At 44.2% G+C, this 25,018-nt stretch overlaps 1 protein-coding gene across 8 annotated transcripts in view; it reads left to right on the top strand.

The window, feature by feature from the left end:
- Positions 1-25,018, top strand: part of relch (RAB11 binding and LisH domain, coiled-coil and HEAT repeat containing) — a 143,775-nt gene that overhangs the window by 77,850 nt on the left and 40,907 nt on the right. For all 8 annotated transcript variants that reach the window (XR_015078559.1, XR_015078560.1, XM_085989267.1 and 5 more), the window contains 7 exons: positions 8,819-8,931; positions 10,775-10,865; positions 18,139-18,210; positions 18,295-18,435; positions 18,552-18,716; positions 22,634-22,781; positions 24,589-24,745. Coding sequence is in view for 6 of the 8 variants with exons in the window: in XM_085989267.1 (XP_085845393.1) it covers positions 8,819-8,931; positions 10,775-10,865; positions 18,139-18,210; positions 18,295-18,435; positions 18,552-18,716; positions 22,634-22,781; positions 24,589-24,745 (887 nt within the window). In the remaining 2 variants the exon portion in view is untranslated. The remainder of the gene's footprint in view (positions 1-8,818; positions 8,932-10,774; positions 10,866-18,138; positions 18,211-18,294; positions 18,436-18,551; positions 18,717-22,633; positions 22,782-24,588; positions 24,746-25,018) is intronic.

Consider the following 25,018-nt stretch of genomic DNA (forward strand, 5'->3'; position numbering starts at 1 on the left):
GCATACTTTGGGTCAGTCTTTACGAAGGAAGACACAAAAAACCTCCCTGGGATATCGGGAAAAATAGGGACATTGGCAAAGGAGGAACTGACGCAAATCAATATCTCTAAGGATATGGTGTTAAGGAAGCTAAAGGGATTGAAGGTGGACAAATCCCCAGGGCCTGATAACATGCATCCTAGGGTACTGAAGGAGGTGGCCCTAGAGATAGCGGATGCACTAAGGATGATTTTTCAGAATTCATTAGACTCGGGAACAGTGCCGATGGATTGGAGGGTAGCTAACGTTACCCCACTATTCAAAAAGGGGGGTAGGGAAAAAGCAGGTAATTACAGACCTGTAAGCCTTACATCAGTTGTGGGCAAAATGCTGGAGTCCATCATTAAGGATGAAATAGCGGAGCACTTAGCAAATGGGGACAGGATAGGACAGAGTCAACATGGATTTACAAAGGGTAAATCGTGCTTGACTAATCTATTGGAATTTTTTGAGGGAGTAACTGGTAGAATAGATGGGGGAGAGCCAGTAGATGTGGTGTACCTGGACTTCCAAAAGGCCTTCGATAAGGTCCCACATAAAAGATTAGCATGGAAAATTGAGGCTCATGGGATAAAGGGGAAAGTTTTGGCGTGGATAGGGAACTGGCTGTCAGATAGAAAACAGAGAGTTGGAATAAACGGCTCATTTTCTGAATGGCAGGCAGTAACAAGTGGGGTACCACAGGGATCTGTCCTGGGCCCCCAGCTGTTCACAATTTACATTAATGACCTGGATCAGGGAGTCGGATGCAGCATTTCCAAATTTGCAGACGACACTAAACTAGGAGGGGGGGTGGGCTCAGAGGAAGAGACCAGGAAGCTCCAGAGCGATTTGGACAGACTGGGCGATTGGGCGGATAAATGGCAGATGCACTATAATGTGGACAAGTGCGAAGTTATCCACCTTGGGTGCAGGAACGGGAGGGCAAATTATTATTTAAATGGCAATAGATTGGGAGAGGGGGAAGTACAGAGAGACCTGGGTGTTCTTGTACACCAGTCACTGAAGGCGAGCATGCAGGTGCAACAGGCGGTCAAGAAGGCAAACGGTATGCTGGCCTTCATAGCAAAAGGGTTAGAATACAGGAACAGGGATACCTTGCTGCAGCTGTACAGGGCACTGGTGAGACCACACCTCGAGTACTGTGTACAGTTTTGGTCGCCTCATCTGAGGAAGGATGTTCTTGCCATGGAGGGGGTGCAGCGGCGATTCACCAGGCTGATACCAGGAATGGCGGGAATGACCTATGAGGAGAGACTATGTAGTTTAGGGATGTACACACTGGAGTTTAGAAGATTGAGAGGGGACCTCATAGAAGTGTATAAAATTCTGACAGGTCTAGACAGACTGGATGCAGAAGGAATGTTTCCCTTGGCGGGTGAGAACAGAACTAGAGGACATAATTTAAGGATAAGGGCTAAACCATTTAGGACAGAGATGAGGGGGAATTTCTTCACTCAGAGAGTGGTGAACCTGTGGAACTCATTGCCACAGAGGGCAGTGTACGCCAGCTCATTAAATATATTTAAGAGGGAATTAGATATATTTCTACGGGCAAAAGGGGTTAAGGGTTACGGAGAGAAGGCGGGGACGGGATACTGAATTAAAGGATCAGCCATGATCTCATCGAATGGCGGAGCAGGCACGAAGGGCCGAATGGCCTACTCCTGCTCCTATCTTCTATGTATCTATGTATCTATGACATGCCCAATTTATGTAAGTGCTCCTCATAATCCCACCTTTCCATTCCCCCTCTCTTCTTTTCCCCCCCCCACCCCCCAATCATTCAAGTTGGTCTCTTCTGTATCCTCTGAACAGCTGCGATATCCTTTTGGTATTGCAGCGACTAAAACTGTACACAGTATTCTAAGTGCAGTTGTACCAACGACTTATGAAGTTTCAGAATTACCTCACTATTTTTGCTCCATATTGAAATTTTTAATACATCCCAACTTCTGATTTGCTTTATTCGCTGTCACTGAGCATTTTTGCATTAGAACATAAGAAATAGGAGCAGGAGTAGGCCATTCGGCCCTTCGAGCCTGCTCCGCCATTCAATGAGATCATGGCTGATCTTCTGCCTCAACTCCATTCACCGGCCCTATCGCCATATCCCTTGATGCCCTTACTAGTCAGAAATCTATCGACTTCTGTTTTGAATATACCCAATGGCTGAGCCTCCACAGCCCTCTGGGGTAGAGAATCTAAAGATTCACCACCCTGTGTGTGAAGAAATTTCTTCTCATCTCAGTCCTGAATGGCCTACCCTTTATTCTGAGGCTGGGGCCCCTGGTTCTAGGCTCCCCAGCCAAGGGAAACATTCTCCCAGCATCCATCCTATCAAGCCCTGTAATAATTTTGTATGCTTCAATGAGATCCCCTCTCATTCTTCTGAATTCAAGAGAATACAGGCCTAGTTTACTCAATCTCTTCTCATACGACAGTCCCGCCATCCCAGGAATCAATCTCGTGAACCTTCATTGCACTCCCTCTATGGCAAGAATGTCCTTCCTTAGGTAAGGAGACCAAAATTGTACACAGTACTCCAGGTCTCACCAAGGCCCTGTATAATTGGAATAAGACTTCTTTACTCCTGTACTCAAATCATTGAATATATTTAAGACTGAGATAGATTGTCAATCTATCAATTTATTGTCGATCAGGACCCCTAGATAGATCTTTTATTTTCCATGCACCTTATTTTCTTTCCATTTAAGAACATAAGAATTAGGAGCAGGAGTAGGCCATATGGCCCCCTCAAGCCTGCTCCACCATTCAGTAAGATCATAGCTGACCTTCGACCTCACTTTCCCATCCGATCCCCATATCCCTTGATTCCCCTAAGTCCAAAAATCTATCTATTTTAGCCTTAAATATATTCAACGATTCAGCATTGACAGCCCTTTGGGGTAGAGAATTCCAAAGATTCACCACCCTCTGAGTGAAGAAATTCCTCCACATCTCAGTCTTAAATGGCTGATCCCTTATCCTGAGACTGTGACCCCTGGTTCTAGACTCCCCAGCCAGGGGGAAACAACCTCTCAGCATCTACCCTGTCAATCCCCCTCAGAATCTTATGTTTCAATGTGATCACCTCTTGTTCTTCCTAACTCGAGCATAGAGTCCCATTCTGCTCAATCTCTCCAAGTAATGGTCCCTTCCTGTATTTTTCTGTCCCCATGTGCAGCACTTTGCATTGCTCTGAGTTGAATTTTATCTGTCACCAGCCTATCCAATTCCCAAGTATATTCAAATCCCTCCAGTAGCTTATGCTTCCTGGTTTTGATAAAATTGGTTGAAAAAGATATACAATAGAAAGGTTGACCTGTTGCTCCAATTAAGACAAGTCAAGCTTTAAACTGACTGGTTGGAAATATGCTGATAAAATTGAGATTTTAATCATTCAGTTTTTGCAAGATGTGGGTCCTACAGCAGAATGGGCAAAAATAGACAATTTAGATCATTAATAGAAAATCAAAGCTAGGAAATGCAGAGAAGACAATTAATTTTGTGATTATTGAGCATCGCTGTGTTGGCAGATTTTTTTTAAATTGGCTGACCCTGGGAGTATAACATATCCTGGGGATGCTGCAAAGCTATCTATCAGTTATCTATTCTGAGTTTGAAACCACTTGAGTTTCACAGAGGTAGTTTGTTTTCAGCTCCTTCATTAGTTTGCTGTCTTGTAATTTCATTACACTGTGTTTCTCAATAATGGTCCTGGAGACTTCAGTCTGAAACTAGAATTAGTAGGAATGAGCTTGAGCTGCGTCCTGGGGATTTGGCTTCAGTGACCTTCAAAAGCACAGAATCGGAGTTGAGACCTGAGAGAAGGATAGGTTAATGTTTTATACAGGAGAAGAAATGGAACACCCTGTACTGGCCTGTTTGGACAGCGAAGGCATGGAGTTGCTGGTTGCTGCTGGGAAGGAGGGATTGAGAGCGAAAACCAGCTGGTTGGAAACCTCGAGTCAAATGCTGCAGCTGAATGGCGAAGCTGGGGTAGAGAGAGAGAGACTGGTGGTTGCAGGCGTGCACTTGAGGCAGGAGCGGAGCTGGGAAGTGAGACTTGAGAGCAACTGCTCCAAAAGACAAGAAATGTGGCAGACCTGCCTAGCACATTTTGGGGTGAATCATAGAATGGTGCAACACAGGAGGCCATCAAGTCTGTGTCTGCTCTTTCGAAGAGCAATCCAGTTAGTCCCATTCCCCTGTTCTTTCCCGATATCCCTGCAATTTTTTTCTTCAAGTATTTATCCAATTCCCTTTTGAAGTCTACTATTGAATCTACATCTACCACCCTATCAGGCGGTGTATTCCAAATCCTAACCACTCGTTGCTTAAAGTGTTTCCTCACGTTGCCTCTGGTTGCCTATCTCCTTAAATCTGTGCCCTCTGGTTGTCGAGTTTTCAGCCATTGGAAACCGTTTCTCTTTCTTTACTGTCTAAATCCTTTATGATTTTAAGCACCTCTATCAAATCTCCTCTTAGCCTTCTCTGCTCCAAGGGGAACGACCCCAGCTTCTCCAGTCTCTCCACGTAACTGCAATCCCTCACCCCTGGAACCATTCTAGTAAATCGAGTAGGTCTTTCATGATTTTTGGGGGTGGGGAGGGTTGTCACAAAATGTTCACAAATCACTGGGAGAGTACTAGAGTTGTCATGGCCCAATGAGATGGTGATGATGGCTAATAGGCCAATTAGATGATCAAAAGGGGACCTGAGCAGAACATTTTTTTAATCATACGTATAGATTAACTTTTTAAAAATGTAAAAATTTGTAACAACCTGCTGCTTTGCATGGTTCTTATTCTTCCACTTGTCCAAGGAACCACCCGGCTCTTGGATGGTATGATGGTGGCTTCTCCATGACCGTGCAGCTTCCTGATCGTCGGTGCTGGTGTGGAGCATAAACACTGGCGTGGACCTGTTGGGCTGAGTGGCCTGATCCTGTGCTGTCAATACTGTGCAATCAATCATCATCCATCTCTCATTGCCACTGTCTCTTCTGAGTGCAGTTTATTTGGGGGTCAAGACCGATGTTCCCTTTTAAGCTGCGCGGCCACGCAGTGCTCGCGAGGTCTCGCGCAGCCGGTGAGCCGGCTTTTAAAATGGAAAAATACACGCATGCGCGGACTTTTAAACGGGCCGCGCAGCCCGTTAAAGGTCAGTTACAATCCTGAAAGATCCTCAACTTTGTGCCTTAACGTGAATGGCAGTCGCTTTGTGGAAAGGTAGTAGAGTAATCAGTGCGAATTTCTCGATGGAAGTTGAGATAATCTACTGTAAATAGTTTTGTGTTTGAGAAGCTGCAGTTTATGATGAGTATTAAAGAGTCATTGAAGGAAGTAAAAGAAATAAAGTGCAACATTTGTTCTTGTGCTGTCAAACTTGCAGGTGGTAATACCTGAGGCGACGAGTTTGCCAACTCTCCCCTCCCAACAACAAATTCCTGATTGTGATAAAAATTATTAACTAAAAAGCCCTGCTCTGTGTGTCAGTCAATGTTCCCTTTAATTTTTTTTGGGTGCACGGCCCCTCCAAAATACCACGCGTGCGCGGTTTTTTCCCATTTTAAAAACCGGTGAGCTGGCTGCGCGGGAGCTCCAGAGCACAACGCAGCTTAGAGAACATTGGTGTCCGTTCAGGGAAACTCCGTTAAAGTGAGAGAACATGTAGTAGAAGAGGTGAAGATTGATGTCTTTTATATTAGGTTTGCACAAAGCAGATGTGCTTAAACGAGCTTTTTTTTGTGTGCATACAGACACCTGTAGCCTTGTGACAGAGTGATGGATTGGTGCTTTTCTCTCTAATGGAAGAGCTATCAAATTTGATGAACTGGTTGATTAATTGCCAAATAGTCTATTGGGCTGACTGAAGCTACAGTACACTTTAGAAAGCAGTTGAGTCGAGGGTGAATTGAAATTCCTTTTATACAAATTAGTAAGCTTTTCATCAGTCAAACTGGCTCTCATGTACAGATCTCATTTGTTTTTTATTAAGTAGGCGTGGAAGATTATTTCTAATTCATTTTAATTGCCATATACCAATGGATATTGCTGTCTCCCTTAATGATGGCGGAGCCCAGTATGTGAGTGCAAAAGTCAAGGTTGAAGCGTTTGCAACCATCTTCAGTCAGAAGTGCAGAGGGGATGATCCATTTCAGCTTCCTCCTGAGGTCCCCCACCATCACAGAAGCCAGTCTTCGGCCAGTTTGATTCACTGCACGTGATATCAAGAAATGGCTGAGCGCACTAGTTACAGCAAAGGCTATGGGCCCCGACCACATCCCGGCTGTCGTGCTGAAGACTTCTGCTCCAAAACTAGCCGCGCCTCGAGCCAAGCTGTTCCAGTGCAGCTACAACACTGGCATCTACCTGACAATGTGGAACATTGCCCAGGTATTTCCTGTCCACAAAAAGCAGGACACATCCAATCTGGTCAATTACTGCCCCATCAGCCTACTCAATCATCAGCAGAGTGATGGAAGGTGTCGTCGACACTGCTATTAAGCAGCACTTGCTCATCAATAACCTCACCAGTGCTCAGTTTGGGTTCTGCCAGGACCACTCTGCTCCAGACCTCACTACAGCCTTGGTCCAAACATGGACAAAAGTGCTGAATTCCAGAGATGAGGTGAGAGTGACTGCCCTTGACATCAAGGCAGCATTTGACCGAGTGTGACATCAAGCAACCCTAGTAAAATTGAAGTCAATGGGAATCGGGGAAAACTTTCCACTGGCTGGAGTCATACCTAGTAAGGAAGATAGTTGTGGTTATTGGAGGCCAATCATCTCAGCCCCAGGACATTGCTGCAGCAGTTCCTCAGGGCATTGTCCTAGGCCCAACTATCCCAGGAATGATTTTTTTTTTATATTTTAGGCTGATTGACGAGCTATGAATGTCTTGAGCTCAGTAAACAGATGTTGACAGGTACAAGAAAATTGAAAAGGCCATTATCTCAAGGGTGCGGGAATACAAAGGGGTGGAAATTATGTTAATTGTATAAAACTCTGGCTAGACCACATTTACAGTACTGCGTTCAGTTCTGGGCACCCGACCTCAGGAAGGATATACTGGCCTTGGAGGGGGTGTAGCACCAATTCACCAGAATGATATACCGGGGCTAAAAGGGTTAAATTGTGATCACAGGTTCCATAGACTAGGCTTGTATTCCCTTGAGTATAGAAGATTAATGGGTGATCTAATTGAGGTGTTTAAGATGATGAAGATGTAATGTAGCCAAGTTTTCGGATGATACAAAGCTAGATGGGAAGGTAAGCTGTGAGGAGGACAGAAAGAGCCTGCAATGGGCTATAGATAGGTTGCGTGAGTGGGCAATAAGGTGGCAGATGGAGTATAATGTGGGGAAATGTGAGGTTATTCACTTTGGTAGGAAGAATAGAAAAACAGAATATTTTTTAAATGGTGAGAAACTATGAAATGTTGGTGTTGAGAGAGACTTGGGTGTCCTGGTACAGGAAACTGATTTAGCATGCAGGTACAACAAGCAATTGCAATAGCAAAATACTGCGGATGCTGGAAATATGAAATAACAGAAAATGCTGCCTGGCCGGCTGAGTGTTTCCAGCATTTTCTGTTATTACAGCAAGCAATTAGGTGGGCAAATGGCATGTTGGCCTTTATTGCAAGGGGGTTGGAGTATAAGAGTGAGGAAGTCTTGCTCCAATTGTACAGGGCCTTGGTGAGACCACACCTGGAGTACTGGGCACAGTTTTGGTCTCCTTATCTAAGGAAGGATATACTTGCCTTGGAGGCAGTGCAACGAAGGTTCACTAGATTGATTCCTGGGATGAGAGGGTTGTCCTATGAGGAGAGATTGAGTAGATTGGGCCGATACTCTCTGGAGTTTAGAAGAATGAGAGGAGATCTCATTGAAACATGTAAGATTCTGAGAGGGATTGACCTACAACAGTGCAGTACTGCACTGAAGTGTTAACCTAGATTATCTACTCGAGTCTCTGAAGTGGAGTTTGAATCCGTGGCCTTCTGACTCCGACGAGTGTTATTGTTAAGCAAGGCTGACAGAGCATTAAAGCTTAGTTTGAGAGATAAGAATGATCACTTTTCTTGCGGGTAAGATGAATGTAAACCACTTTGAGAGGAAGCATAGACGGAATGAGAGTCAGAGACCATGAAGAGACTTCATAGGACACATGAGCATTCAGAGGTACTTATCTTGACGATGAGAGGGATACCATCATGAACAACTGTCTTACTGAAGCCCTGAAAGCAGAGGATTCAATAGACCTGACCAGGATCAAACCAGGTGCAACATTTATAATGCTTGAACAGAATTCGTTGGCAGAAAGAAAGGCTTGCATTTATACAGCGCCTTTCATGACCTCGGTGTCCCAAAGCACTTTATAGCCAATAAAGTACTTTTGAAGTATAATCACTGTATTGTAGGAAAAAGTGAACTGAAGGGAGAAGCTAGCAACTGCAGCATCAGAGTATTTGCAGAAATATTGGCAAGCGAGCAGAAAGATTAGCCACCCAGTGACTCCCTGATAATTATTTAATTGGCACAGTTAAAAAGATCAGAAGAGTAAAATCAGCAGTTGGACCAGGGAAAGGCAGCTTGAAGGAGAGAGCTGCAGGAATTCTGCTGCAGATTATGAAACTCAAAACAGTGGACCTGGAATAGCCCGTTGAATGAACAGAGATTTTTGTTTTAATAAAATTTATACCAAGCTGTGCGCAAATGCTATGTTGCCTACTATTTATTTGATTTTTTTTTTTTTCTTTGCTGATTTAGGAGTTAATTCCCCTAATCCTGTGTACTGCTTGTCTCCATCCGGAACCCAAAGAGAGGGATCAGCTTCTCCACATTCTTTTCAACCTCATTAAACGTCCAGATGACGAACAAAGGTACGAACTGTTGCGGTATATTTCTTAAGCCCACTCCTTTGCTTCAAGCACAGAAAAAACTTTTGTTGACATGCATGTGCTCTTAATCCCTGTTATGTAGTAACTATTGAGCAATATTGCTGACCAGACCAATAGAGGGACTTTCCAGGAATAATTTTTATTGTTGCCTTTGCTGAAAAATGCAGTAGTCTTTCATTAAGTATTAAATACTTTGCCTCTAATGCATTTACAGTACTTATCCTTCCACCGCCAGCTTTTCAAAGATCCTAAAAGGCTTCTTAAGCGACTAGAACATAAGGAGCAGGAGTAGGCTGTTCAGCCCTTCCAGCCTGCTCCGCCATTCACTAAGATCATGGCTGATCTTCTACCTCAACTCCACCTTCCAGCACTATCCCCGTATCCCTTGATTCCCCTAGAGTCCGAACATCTAGCGATCTCTGCCTTGAATATACTCAACGACTTGAGCCTCCACAGCCCTCTGGGGTAGAGAATTCCCAAGATTCACCACCCTCTGAGTGAAGAAATTTCTCCTCAACTCAGTCCTAAATTGCTGACCCCTCATTTGGAGACTGACCCCTGGTTCTAGACTCCCCACCCAGGGGAAACATCCTCCAGCATCTACCCTGCCAATCACCTTAAGAATTTTATATGTTTCAATGAGATCACCTCTCATTCTTCTAAACTCTAGGGAATGTAGGCCTAGTCTCCTCATGGGACAATCCCCTCATCCCAGGACTATGTCTATTATTGAGCCTTTCGTAATTGAAAGAAATGACAAAAAAGCTTAGGCCAACACAATCCCACAGTTGGTTATTGGCTAAATAAGTATTCCAAACCATGTGGAAAATAATTCACAACTAGAGTTCAATAATTGGAATAATCCAACTACACATCACCAACATGAAGAATAGTTTGTCGTGGAAACGTCCAGAAAATAGCTCCATCCAGTATGACGTTTACCTGGATGATGCACACTAGCACTGGAAACGAAGGACAATGGCATACCTCCGTTTCTGATATCCCAATTTATTTTTTGTCTTCAGCTTGTCAGACGAACTGCTATTTTGTTTTTTTTTTAATAACACATTTAAAGTATATTTTGCCTTTGACCCAGCACTGTTGGAAACTTTTGTAGAAAGGAGTATGTAAGCAGTGGGCTGGTAACAAAATGGAAACACTAGTTAGGCCACAGCTGGAGGACTATGTACCATTCTGGTCTCCACATTACAGGGAATATGTGATTGCATTAGAGAGAGTACAGAGGAGATTTACGAGGATGTTGCCAGGACTGGAGAGTTTTAGTTATGAGGAAAGATTGGATAGGCTGGGGATGTTTTCTTTGGAACAGAGGAGGCTGAGGGGAGATTTAATTGAGGTGTATAAAATTATGAGGGGCTGAGATAGAGTGGATAGGAAGGACCTATTTCCCTTAGCAGAGGGGTCAACAACCAGGGGGCATAGATTTAAAGTAATTGGTAGAAGGATTAGAGGGGAGTTGAGGAGAACTTTTTTCACCCAGAGGGTGGTGGGGGTCTGGGACTCACTGCCTGAAAGGGTGGTAGAGGCAGAAACCCTCATCACATTTAAAAAGTACTTGGATATGCTCTTGAAGTGCCGGAACCTACAGGGCTACGGACCAACAGCTGGAAAGTGGGATTAGGCTGGAGAGCTCTTTGTCGGCCGGCACAGACACGATGGGCCGAATGGTCGTCTTCTGTGCTGTAAATTTCTATGCTTCTATGAAAGGAACTGGAAGTCACTTAAATCAAATGGGAGGGAAAATCTCCCAGCGAAAACTCAGTCAATAATCTGGTTCGGCATTCATTCTTCCTTTTTATTTTAGACAGATGATTCTAACGGGCTGTGTAGCATTTGCTCGGCATGTTGGGCCAACCCGTGTCGAGGCTGAACTTTTACCACAGTGCTGGGAACAGGTAAATGCAAAATCTAATTTGAGATTTTAAGAAAGTAACTTTAGAATTAGTTACCAGGCGCAGTAATTATCTTTTTGTTTACTACATTTTCAACTCTTGCTTTAATCTAATAGAGACTTAACGAAGCCTGTAATTTTATTTTAAAATCTTAATTGCGGAAATGATTTAGATCCTAAAATCTGGAGCATTAAGATGTTTGGCGATTGCTGCACAACATGTTGCAGAACTACCTGAGCTGCTATATTGAATCTAGCATTTGAACGTTGACAATGTGAACGCCAGAGAAACATCTAGGTGTTGTGGTTAATGATGCATAAGGATTTTATGGAGAATCGTCCTGCCAAATATTTTATTGTCGGGCTCAACGTACAAAAACTTTTTGACGCCCTCTGTGGAAAATCACCGAGCAACACTGTCCTCCTAAGAGACTCACACCGTATTCAGTCAGTTGACCTTAACCCCGTCTGATGTGAGATTTCATTCTAGGTCCCGTCATTAAATCATTTTCTGCCCTTGGCCTTTTGTTTTCTGCATTCAAAGTTCAAATTGGTTCTCTTGTGCAATCTGTAACTTTCCTTCACCACTGTTGAACGAATGATTGATTATCTCCAGCAAGTGAATCTAACCACCGCTCCTTGACATTCAGCAGCATTACCATCGCCGAATCCCCCACCATCAACATCCTGGGGGTCACCATTGACCAGAAACTTAACTGGACCTGCCACATAAATACTGTGGCTACAAGAGCAGGTCAGAGACTGGGTATTCTGCGGCGAGTGTCTCGCCTCCTGACTCCCCAAAGCCTTTCCACCATCTACAAGGCACAAGTCAGGAGTGTGATGGAATACTCGCCACTTGCCTGGATGAGTGCAGCTCCAACAACACTCAAGAAGCTCGACACCATCCAGGACAAAGCAGCCCGTTTGATTGGCACCCCATCCACCACCTTAAACATTCACTCCCTCCACCACCGGCGCACCGTGGCTGCAGTGTGTACCATCTACAAGATGCACTGCAGCAACTCGCCAAGGCTTCTTCGGCAGCACCTCCCAAACCCGCGACCTCTACCACCTAGAAGGACAAGGGCAGCAGGCGCCTGGGAATACCACCACCTCCAAGTTCCCCTCTGAAGTCGCACACCATCCTGACTTGGAAATATATTGCCGTTCCTCAGTCGTCACTGGGTCAAAATCCTGGAACTCCCTAACAGCACTGGGAATACCTTCACCTCACAGACCGCAGCGATTCAGGGAGGCAGCTCACTACCACCTTCTCGAGGGCAATTTGGGATGGGCGATAAATGCTGGCTTGCCGGCGACACCCACATCCCATGAACGAAAAAGTTCTGATTGTATTTATTGCTAATTTTTTATTTTTTAATCCGGTTTTCTGAAGTTTGTATCCTGTGGAATTGGCCACGGTGTCTTGGGTTACTGAGGACCCGCACTAGTATTGGTCCAGTTTGCTGGGCTCTATCTTGCCCTTCCGCTCACAGTTTTAAAATCTCTATTAAATGTCATGGATTATTCTGTCACCAGTGCACAGGAGAAACCTTCTGATGGGTGAAGCCTACTTCAGACTCCGTGCAAAGTCTCTCTGTAGTTCCCTTATTCATTGTAAAGCTATCCTGTTGATGGAGATCTCGCAGCTGGATTCCTCCTGAATGAAACATCAATGAACCAGTTAACAACTTTTGTTAGGTATCAGTTTATAATTGGATAGTTTTAACTATACATTACAAAACTACTAGGATGGAACAAGAATTGTTCCTGTATAAGCATTCAGTTGCTAAACAGGCAAGCAGAGTGGAACCTGTGTGTTATTGCTGTTTGTTATATAAATGGGTTGAGTATGAGACCAGAGAGAAGTGTGTCCCAGCCAACCTGCAGATTCACCCATTGGCCTTGTGAAACTGGAGATTTCAAAGGCAGATTTTGGATTCCACAGTAGAAGGTTGTTTGGCAAGCTGGTGTGTGGACCCCTGGGAGTTTCAAAAATGACGAACTCACATGGAAAGATATGCAGAAATGATCACCGTACAGACTGACTAAGCAGGCACGCTGACCAGCCAGAGCTGGGAGTCCGCCCCACCCTCCCATGTATCTGTGGTTGAGTTTGGTTTTTTCGTCTGACACCGTTTCAGCTGCCACCTTGCGTTCCTTTGTACAATTTCTTTGTAGCTAGGACAAAAAATCTTTATTTCTAGCTGTAGCTGGTTTCCAAGACTCCACTGAAGCACGTTACTGGACAGAGGTTAGCAAGTTGTATACTGGAGTGAGCCTCACCACGTCAGGGCAGGACTCCCCAGAGAAACCAGATCAATATCCTGGAATCCTCCGACAGCCCTACAACCGTCTGAAAACTCTGCACTCCCCTGACTCTGGCCTCCTGTGTACCCTCACTCCCTTAGCCCATCATTGGCAACCATGCATTCAGCTGTTCAAGCTCTACGCTCTGCAGTTTCCTCCCTAAATCTCTGCACCTCCCTCTCCTGCTTAAGATCCCCTTCAGACCCACCTCTGACCAAGCTTTCAAAATCACTCCTAATATCTCCTTTGGCTGAGCATCCATTTTTGTCTAATTATGCTTTTGTGGTGTGCCTTGGGATGTTTTTCTACGTTAAAAGTGCTTTAGAAATGCAAATTATTGTAACACCATTGTGGAAGCGCATACACCACAAAGACTGCAGCAGCAACAACAACTTGTATTTATATAGTGCCTTTAGTGCTTCACAGAAGCGTTATCAAACAAAATTTGACACCGAACCACACAAGGAGAAATTAGGGCAGAGGTAGGTTTTAAGGAGTGTCTTAAAGTAGGAAAGAGAGATTTAGGGAGGGCATTCCAGAGCTTGGGGCCTCGGCAGCTGAAGGCATGGCCGCCAATGGTGGAGCGATTAAAATCAGGGATGCTCAAGAGGCCAGAATTAGAGGAGCGCAGATATCTCGGGGGGGCTGGAGGAAATTACAGAAATAGGGCAGGGCGAGGCCATAGAGGCATTTGAAGACAATGATGAGAATTTTAAAATCGAGCTGTAGCCAGACTGGGAGCCAATGTAGGTCAGCGAGCACAGGGGTGATTGGTGAGCGGGACTCGGTGCGAGTTTGGACACAGGCAGCAGAGTTTTGGATGACATCAAGTTTACGGAGGGTAGAACGTAGCAGATCAAGAAGGCGGCCCACCACCTCAAGGCAACTAGGGATGGGCAATAACTGTGGTGTTGTCCGCATCACCCATATCCCAGCAACAAATCGTTTAAGAAAAAAAAATATTGATTGTTAGGCATATTTGCATATGGAGGCTCATTTGCATGTGTAGTTGAAAGAATGCTCGGCTACAATGATCTTCCTTGTTCTTGTGAGGAATGGAATCAACCTGCACGTGGGGAGCTCCTTCGTAGCCTCCCTTGTTTCTATTTCCTGACCATAAGGGCTTCAAGTTGTTTTATTGTGCAATATTGCAGTGCGATGGGAAGATAGCATTTTCCTACTTGAATGTGGATGTCATAAAGATGACTACATCTACTATGGTGTCACAGCAAGGAACGATAGATTATCCAGAGTTCCTTCTTTCTCCTCATTTTCATGTACCTTTCTCCCCCTACAAGGCTGATTCCTTCACACACCTTTTAAATTACTAAAGGTTGAATTATTAAGCAAATAAGACTTGGCTTTACTTGAAGTAGTTGCTTTCTATATACATAAGGAACACGTGCACAAGAACAGATGCTTGCGCAAGTGTTTCAGATTGAGACTTTGAGAAACCAAGGTGGAAGGCTAAGGTGATGGGTGACTGAAGAGTGTAAAGGCCAGGATGCTTCAGCCAGTGTGGTGATGTGGGCAGGCTGGATTGACCAGCTGGTCTTTCCCTGCTCATCAATTTTGTATGTTCGTAAGAGCAGATGTGAACCAGGAAGTAGTGATTAGATATCAAGGGGTAGCATATGGGGTCACCTGGAAGAACATGGATCTGATCATAACATAAGAATTAGGAGCAGGAGTCGGCCATACAGCCCCTCGAGCCTGCTTCGCCATTCAATAAGATCATGGCTGATCACCGACCTCAACTCTGCTTTCCTGCCTGATTTCCCCATATCCCTTGATTCCCCTCGAGTCCAAAAATCTATCGATCTCAGCCTTGAATATACTCAATGACTCAGCCTCCACAGCCCTCTGGGGTAGAGAATTCCAAAGATTCACAACCCTCTGAGTGAAGAAATTCCTCCTCATCTCAGTCTTAAATGGCCGACCCCTTATCCTGAGACTATGCCCCCTAGTTCTAGACTCTCCAGCCAGGGGGAAACGACCCCTCCACATCAGGGAGCCGATACTGGTTCAGAAGATGCAGGTTGTGTCTGAACAGTTCATTGGATTTCCTCAAAGGAGTTACAGATATGGCGGATAAGGATGAGGCAGTGGCTTGCTGTCTACCTGGATTTCACAACGACATTTGACTTATCCCACATGATTCACAAAGTGCATGCTTATGGAATAGACGATAAAGTATTAAAGTTTTTTTTTTACACTGTGTAGATGCTGGAAATCGGAAACAAAAACAAAATGTTGCAAACGTTTAGCTGGCTTGCTTGTTGAGTATTTGTTTTGTGGAAGTGTTGTGGGGAGGCTGAACGGGTGACAACAAAGGGTGGTGTGGCAAGGAGAGGTATCGAGTGGAAAACTTGCTGGTGGAGTGTCTCGGAGCTCCGTGTTGTTGCTGTTTATAATTTTTATATAAATGACTCACTACGGAATATCACACTGCATATTCATAATTGTTAGTCAACTAGAGGAATGCTTAAGCGCTTGTACTTTGGGGAGGGCATGGGAATTCCACCTCATTTGAACCAAGTAAAGGAAGCCCTTTATATCTAGCCGTTCATCTTGGTAAGTGACTAAGTTTACATCAGTGTAAGCTTGAGAAAAATTATTTCCGAAATGAGCTTAACCCACGGTTGAGTTCACTAATAGTTTCAGTACTGCTGCAGAAAAACATAATCCAAACTGTAGACACAGTAGGGTGACCTACACTTCAAAAAGGCTTGATGGGGGTGAGGCTTAATTTTTATTTTACTTAAATTTTAACGTGTTATTCTCAATAAACGGTTACTTTTTTCACAAAACCATACTGCTTTTTAAGGTAATGGCCCGGAATGAGCGTTCAGCGGCTAAGCGATGGCCTTCGCCGCTGGCCCCGGAGCACGCTTCTCAAAAGGATCTCGCGATCCCTGTGTCGAAGTTCAGGTTTCCCGACATTCAATTCAGAGAGATATAGTTAAAAGGTACGAGAGCTCAGTACACAGCAACAAATCCAGGCTTCCCTGTTGCTTAGCAACAGGTGCAAGAAGCCCGGCCACAGACCAAGCGTCCCTGTTGCTTAGCAACAAATGCAGGAACCCCCGATTACACAGCCAAGAATCAAGAAACGGCCACTAATATGAAGAAAAACTTAACTGAACCTACTCCTGAATGTTGCCGGTTAACCGAGATTTCTGGTTGTTTGGGTGCCGGTAAATCGAGAGTTTCCTGTAATTGACGAAGCTCGCAGTGTTGCAGTATAGGATGTGGTACCAGAGAGTGCAGCGTACTGCTTCACAATCAGTATCCTGAAAAGAATTTAACCTGACTGGGAGAGGTGCGAAGCAGAGGAGTAGGTACTAATCCCCCTCACCCAAAAAAAAATTCGAAGTTGAAAAATCATGGGCCGCTTCAACCTACTAATTTTGGCAAAAGTTTAGACATGGCCATGGCCCTGGCCTCTGCCCAGAAACAGCGTATGACTCTGAGGCCCCTGCTTGCTTCTAAAATAATTAAATTGTATTGCAGTTTTCTTCCTTTGAGCAATTGGTAAAAGCTGAAGTCTGTGAAGTTAATCTAGAAGTAAAAGCACCAAACCTTTATTGTTTCATTTTTGTTAAAGGGGTCAAGTGAGGAAATAGAACAAAAACTTCAGACATTCTTTACATTAGTTAATACTGTGTTGCGAACTTCTCAGTAACGTAATGTGCTCGAGAGGGTCAACAAGGATGTGTTGCGTGTCTGTATGTAAAGAGCCCTTAAGATTGCCCGCAGCTCCAGTGAATTCCGGACTCCCTGAGCCAGCCTTGTTTACTTGTTGAGTTTTCAGTTTGCACGCTGATGCTGAAAACTCCGTGTGATATGGCTGTTTGCCTTTTATGGACACCGTATTGCTGGTGATAAAGAAAAAAAGTAAGACTGACTTGCATTTATATAGCGCCTTTCACGACCACCGGATGTCCCAAAGCGCTTTACAGTCAATGAAGTACTTTTTGAAGTGTAGTCACTAGTCAATGTAAGAAACGTGGCAACCAATTTGCAAGCTCCCATAAACAGCAATGTGATAAAGACAAGATAATCTGTTTTGGATGTTGGTTGAGTGATAAATATTGGCTATTGACACCAGGGATAACTCCCTTGCTCTTCTTTGAAATAGTGCCATGGGATCTTTTATGTCCACCTGAGAGAGCAGACAGGGCCTCGGTTTAACATCTCATCCGAAAGACAGCACCTGCGACAGTGCAGCACTCCCTCAGCACTGCACTGGAGTGTCAGTCTAGATTTTTGTGCTCAAGTCTCTGGAGTGGGACTTGAACCCACAACCTTCTGACTCTGATGCGCGAGTGCTACAGCTGAGCCCCAGCTGACAGTGATGGGATTCCTTCATTTGTTGTCACGCTCCCTGTCCCAACAACCTGACATGAATCAGCCATTCATGAAAGAAAGACTTATGAAATAATACTGAGCGGCCTACGGGTGGCGCTCTCCAGGGAGAGTATAAATACTCGGGCACGGGACCAGCTTGCACAGGACATTCTTAACAGGAACTAGTGAAGGACACAACTAGACCTCCATGTTGTAAAACAGTTGATTAAAGCTTTGTTTAACGCTTCGACCAAGTGCCTAGTAGTTTTCTTACATCAATACCCAACCAAGATTGACAGCTCTTTATCTGGACAAAGCTTGGGTCCAGATCTCAGCAGAATGGACAGTGTGTTCCCGTCTTCATTAGTGTGTTCTGGGACTGTGGCAACAGGTTACTGGAAAGCCACAGATAATTTCTATATTTGGTAACTCGTACGTCCTCTGCATGGAAATGACTCGCAAACACAAGCTTACAACTGTAATGGAAATGCTTTTAGATGGAATTGTCTTCATTTTTCCTACTTTTGATTTGAAGTAAATTGCGTCACCACAGGGAAAAGGAAAAAGTGCAGAGCATTTTACAAATTTTACGGTGTTATTTCCCCCTTCTCCAGATCAATCACAAGTATCCAGAACGAAGATTGCTGGTGGCTGAAGCCTGTGGAGCGCTAGCGCCCTACTTGCCTGTAAGAAACATTTGTGCCTTTCTGTTTAAAATGCGCCAATAAACCCAGTGGTTATTGAGCTAAATTGCTGGTTCTCACTTCCAGAAAGAGATTCGCAGTTCACTAGTGCTTTCAATGCTGCAGCAGATGTTGACAGAAGATAAGGCAGACCTTGTGCGAGAGGCAGTCATTAAAAGTCTTGGTATTATAATGGCATACATTGATGATCCTGATAAATATTTGCAGGTATGGTATTGTGCCTATTTGTGGGTATATTTTTTTTTTACTCCATTCAGCTCAAATATCTTTGGAAATTCCCACTTTTTTGTTCGTATGTATAAATGGCCTTTTTCTCACCACAGGGTTTTGAACTGCAAATGTCTGCCTTAAATGACCCCTCGGAGCGGGTAATTAATGCTACGCATCAAGTTTTCCTGCCAGCTTTTGCAGCGTGGACTACAGAACTGGGTAAACTCCAGTCTCATCTCATTCCGACTCTGCTAAGCAACATTGAAAAAATACTCAGGGTAGGTTAAAAGAATGCATTCGTATAATTTTTTTTTTTAAACCTTGCACAAGTCCCGTTCAGCCATGATCCCTGTGCTCGCTGACCTACATTGGCTCCTGGTTCAGCAACGGCTCAGTTTTAAAATTCTCATCCTCGTCTTCAAATCCCTCCGTAGCCTCGCCTCTCCCTCTCTCTGTAACCTCCTCCAGCCCCTCGATCTCTGCGCTCCTCCAGTTCTAGTGCATCCCCGATTTTAATCGCTCCACCATCGGTGGCAGTGCCTTCACGCTCTGGAATTCCCTTCCGTCTCTCTCTTTCCTGGTTTTAAGACACTCATTATAACCTACCTCTTTGACCAAGCTTTTGGTCATCTTTTATGTGGCCCTGTTTCAAATTTTGTTTGATAATGCTCCTCTGAAGCGCATCGAGACATTCTAGGTGCTATATAAATGCAAGATGTTGTTGGTCTCACTAATTAGTATATGCTACGGATGTCCCTGGAGACTGATGGAAATAAAAATGAGGAGATTGGAGGGAAAGGCATGATAACACCGTGCCTCCAACCCCAAAAAGCTTTACTTGGAGTGTGGCTATGATTTGTTTTAAAATGCTTCTTTAGTTGGAAACTGCTTGTGAATTGTGCTGTTCAGCTGCACTTCGTGTTTTGTCTGGTTATTCTAAATGTAATCAAACTGATCGTTTCAGGTAGATTTGGATTGTACATCACCTCATTGACTCAGTGTGCATTACAGTGTAATTATTTTGCAGAGCAGCTTGTTCTTTTGAGTCCCTGCATGCCTTTGCTAATAATCGGACCTTGTAGAATGAGATGCTCAGGGAAGCATTGTGGAAGAAGATTAAGGAAGAATGGGGTAGATCTGTGAGGGACCACCGAGATGGATTGCGTAGTCTTTTCTGGTTGTCTCTCTTGTTCCTGCAGTGGAGATTTAAACATTGTGTTTGTCCAAGATCCAGAGCCTTCTGCTTTTAATGACAAACCAGAAGGTAATATTTCTTGAGCCTAGACTAGAACTTGTGCAACTGAACAAAATGGCTACTTAGATTGCCAAAACACATCTTTGTGTGCCATCATTGTGATTAAGATCCTCCCACTCTGAATTCTAGTTACACAGTATATTGTATAGTGGTTATGTTACTGGACTAGTAATCCGGAGACGTGAGTTCAAATCCCACCACGGCAGCTTTGGAATTTAAATTCAGTTAATTAAATAAAACTGGAATTTAAAAAAAAAAGCTAGCATCAGTAAGGGTGACCGTGTAACTACCAAAATTGTCGTTTAAAATCCCATTGGGTTCACTTAGGTCCTTTCGGGAAGGAAATCTGCCGTCCTTACCCGGTCTGGCCTACATACGACTCCAGACCCACAGCCATGTGGTTGACTCTTTACAACCCTTAGCAGGCCACTCGATTGTACCAAACCGCTACGACACACCACACGGATCAAGAAGGCGGCTCACCACCACCTTCCCAAGGGCAATTGGGGATGGGCAATAAATGCTGGCCTTGCCAGCGACGCCCACATCCCATGAACAAATAAGAAAAAACACAAAAAGAGAAAATGCTGGAAATACTCAGCAGGTCAGGCAGCATCTGTGGAGAGAGAAAACAGAGTTAACGTTTCAGGTTGATGACCCTTCGTCAGAACTGTATCATGAACTCTGTTGTCGTAGTGGTGAATTTAACTATACTAGGTCTTCCCAGGAGTGGACTCAACTTAAATTAAGCTATTTGGGTTCTGTTTTGAAGACCAGGTGATTTGTTTTTGTACTAGTGATGGCTATGTTGTACATTGCACCATAATGGATAAGACTAGTTGAAGTGAAAGGTTGTTGAGACTTGGGTTTGTGTCAGATTTGCTTTGTATATCAGGGGAACCAATCTGTAGCCCATGGGCCACATGCACTCTTCCTACCGCTTGGGACATTAAGATCTGTCCGTATAAGATACTAAAATCATAGACTGATACAGCACAGAACGAGGCCATTCGGCCCATCGTGCCTGTGTGGTTCTTTGAAAGAGCTCTCCAATTAGTCCCACTCCCCTGCCCTTTCCCCATAGCCCTGCAAATTTTTCCCCTTCAAGTATTTATCCAATTCCCTTTTGAAATTTGTTATTGAATCTGCTTCCACCGCCTTTTCAGGCAGTGCATTCCAGATTGCAATAACTGTAAAATTCATTGAACACGGGTAATACTCAAGAAGCTGGGGTTGTTCTCCTTGGAGTGGAGGAGGCTAAGAGGAGATTTGATAGAGGGGTTTAAAATCATGAAGGGTTTAGATAGAGTAAATCAAGAGAAACTGTTTCCAATGGCTGGAGGGTCAATAACCAGAGGGCACAGATTTAAGGCGATTGGCAAAAGAACCAGAGGCGACATGAAGAAAAGCTTTTACGCAACGAGTGGTTAGGATTTGGAATGCGCTGCCTGATAGGGCGGTGGATACAGATTCGATTGTAGCCTTCAAAAGGGAATTGGATAAATACTTGAAGGAGAAAAAAAATTGCAGGGGTATGGGGAAAGAACAGGGGAGTGGGACTGACTGGATTGCTCTTCGAAAGAGCCGGCGCAGACTCCTTCTGTACTGTTCTGTGATAATACCAGAAGGAAACAGTTAATGTGATTCTAACCTTCAAGATGGGGTAAGGGGGTATTTCCAGGACAGTTGCCTTAGGATACTGTGTTCTTTGAAAGGATTAATTCAGGAATATCTTAGAATTGAGAGTACTAAATGAGAATCAGCATTAATTCCTGTACGAGAGGATGTGGATTACAAGGTTTTTAGAAATTGTTGGTGATGCAATTAAGTCATGGTTCAATGAAATGTAGCAAGGATTACAAAGATCTAATTTTTCCAGGGCGATCACACCAGAATCTGTACAGAGCCTGACTCAATAATGTCAAAGGGGACAGCCCTGAATGGGGTGACTTAAACAGATAGTGACAACCCCATCGCCACCCCATTGGAAGTATATGATTGGCCAAGCTAAGGGGCATGTAGGATAAACTGTATTTAAATAAATTGTTGCAAGTATTCAAACCACTAGTTTTCTAAAATAAAAACTACAGTAGCATACGTGGGTGCAAGTTGGGAGGGGGAGTGGAGGGAAGAGGGGTTGAGCTTTGATGGTCTGGCCATCATGGTGTGGGGCAGGCTTGATGGGCCAGCGGGTCTTTTCCTGCCTGTCAATTTTGTGTTCTAGCCATAGCAGGACAAGGGCAGCAGGCACATGGGAACCACCGCCACCTCCAAGTTCCCCTCCAAGTCGCACACTATCCTGACTTGGAAATATATCGGCCATTCCTTCATAGTCGCTGGGTCAAAATCCTGGAACTCCCTCCCTAACAGCACTGTGGGAGCACCTTCACCACACGGACTGCAGCGGTTCAAGAAGGTGGCTCACCACCACCTTCTCAAGGGCAATTAGGGATAGGCAATAAATGCTGGCCTTGCCAGCGATGCCCACATCCCATAAATGAATTTTAAAAAATTTACATCAGTAATCTAGAACCTCACACTTTTTGAACTGTATATACTTTTGAGGGACAGATAGCAATATACTCAGAAATATGGAAATCCAGTTTTAGGAAATCTATTCTTTGATTTGAAGGTTATAAAATAATTGGTGTTCCACATGTGAAAGACTTGTGTAAGAAATGTACAAAACTAGATGGCTTAATATTTGCTTTGGGTTAGTTGAAAGAATTTAAATTTGTTCAATAACGTCCTTAATCTTCAAAGTACTCGCACTTTTTTCTAATACTGATTTAATTAGGGTTAATATTTGACTTGGTGTAGGTTGCTGTATGCTAGTTGTAAGTATGCTAGTTTTTTTAAATGACCATCAACTGAAGCTCACCTGACCCCTGCACAATTTCTAAATGCTAACTGTTTTGTTTCTGCGTATTGTCATTTTAGGATGGCGAGCATGGACTTGATGAACATAAGCTCCACCTACATCTTTCAGCCATGCAATCACTGATTCCACCACTATTTGCACTGGTGCTGAAAAATGCTCCTTTTGCAAGTAAAGCAAAGCTTCATGGAGAAGTGCCACAGATTGAGGGTAGTGTATTGTTCAACCATCTGCTAATAAACATTGTTTATAAAAATGTGCGCAAATGCAGTTTTAATGATGCCGCACTTGAATATTGCGAGCATTTTGAGTGTCCTGTGTTCAAATCGACATTGCGTTTGATTGTTGAGGATGATTTGAGGACTTGGATGGTGGGGGGGGTGGGGGTGTTAACATATTAGGAGGACATTTTTGCTTCTAGCCACACATTCATGTTTATATGAAGAAAAAAAAAATAGCTGCCCAAGGATTGGTGCTCTGCACCTGTGCGACAGTTCTCTTTGTCATTCAGCTCCAAGCGATGCTGCGTTGACAGTATAACCAGGGGTCTATTGACTGATCATCTGTTTCTGCAGCCGCCAGTCTCTCGTGAATTTCCACGGGGTTTGTCCACTGTACCTTCGGTGGAGGAGCCGCAGAAACTCCAGGGGGAAAATTGTGTTTACTCTGTTTTTCCAGGGTCTTCATCGAGGTTATGAAGTAAAAGTAGGAAAATGCTCCTGGATAGCCGCCCTCTCCGTGTGTGTAGTACAACTGCGCTCTTAAACTTTTTCTTTCAAAACATTGAGCAGCTGTCATCATAATTTATATCATGCACTGATCACCTAAGTTTTTTTTTCAAAACAACAAACTTAGTGAGCCTACATAATTCATAAACCTACTACAGTGCTGATGTAGCACATTCATTCTTGCTTAGTGTCTAATTAAATTTGGTGGTTAGGAATGAGTGCAGACAGATGAAATACTTACAGGACACAGTGGTTCCTGTCTCCTTGGAGAGAGAGAGGTGGTATGTGTCATCTATCGAGGGCAACCAGCCAGGAACTAGGGCTGAATAGTGGAGTTGTAAGCAATAATAAAGGTTGCTTGATCATTGGCGATCACGAGATTGAGAAGTATTTGTGCAAAAACATTTCTCGAGGAATTTATTTTGTAGGGTAAAGTCCTTGATAGGGTAGATTGATCACGGTCTGTGGAGGGTATGGACTTTATATTTGTGGTGAGCCCCTAATGCCACCACACCCACCTAAGATCAGTGCTGGGACTAAACCTGGAACGTCCCTGGTCTTTATAGTTCAATTACTCAGATAAATTCAGCAAGCACACCAAAGGTTAAGGAAATTTAATGCATCTGTGGACTTTGTAAGGAGCAACTGAAGTGGCCAATGCTTCCCTTACTGAAAACATGACCAGCCATATATATATAGCTGGGGGGGCCCGGCGTTGCCTAGGCTTTTTTGTAGAACGGCAGTTTACAGGGCCGCGCGGTTGACGGCCGGCCGCTGCCGCTCCCCCGCTCTGTGTCTCGGGCCGAGTGGTTGTCAGGCCCGGCCCGGCCCGAGTGAGCCCAACTCACCTCCTGCTCCGGTGGGCCGGGAGCGGGATACTGTCGGAGCCGCAATGTGGGGGTTTGTGGTGCTGATGCTGTCGCTGTCGGTATTAAAAAAAAATTTAAAAAAATGGCGGCGACGTTTCGGGAGGCTGCAGGATTAGGCCCGCCCACACACGGAATGAAACACCCCCCCCCCCGTGACGCACCGATTGGTCAACCATCAGGTCACTGAACTGTAGGATTGGTCAACCATCACGTCACGCGACGCTAATGAGCGGTAGGATTGGTCAACTGCTAATGAGCGGATTTTTGAACGTTTTTTGTATACTGTCTGAACAATTTTTGTCTGACCAAAAAGTAAATACGCCTATGACACTCTCCTGATCATCAGCTTTCTTTTGATATAACATATGTGTAGGTACGCTCTATAACTTTTGAGAGTATAGCAAATTTTTTTTTTTTTAGTGACCAGATTCCCTCGACCAGCTTCCCCTCTTCAAGATGTGGCAACAATCATTGGAAGCCGAGAACAGTTATCGGTGCTATTGCAACTGTATGATAATCAGCTAGAGTATGAGGGCACAACTGGCTGGGAGAACCTTCTGTGGGTCGTCAACCAGCTGTAAGTCTCGTTCTACTTTCATCAATGCCCTTTAAAAATCTGCCATCAATTCAATTGTGGGGTACGTAGCATAATGGTTACGTTACTGGGCTAGTAATCCATCCGGACTAATGATCCGGCGACACGAGTTCAACCCTATCACACCAGCTGGTGAATTTAAATTCAGTTAAATAAATAAATCTGGAATAAAAAGCTAGCATCACTAATGGTGACCATGAAGCTCTTGGATTGTCATCCAAACCCAGTTCACCAGTGTTCTTTGGGGAAGGAAAT

This window comes from Somniosus microcephalus, chromosome 5, assembly GCF_052327205.1.
Source record: "Somniosus microcephalus isolate GS21.2 chromosome 5, FLI_Smic_1.0, whole genome shotgun sequence".
NCBI classification, from domain to species: Eukaryota; Metazoa; Chordata; class Chondrichthyes; order Squaliformes; family Somniosidae; genus Somniosus; species Somniosus microcephalus.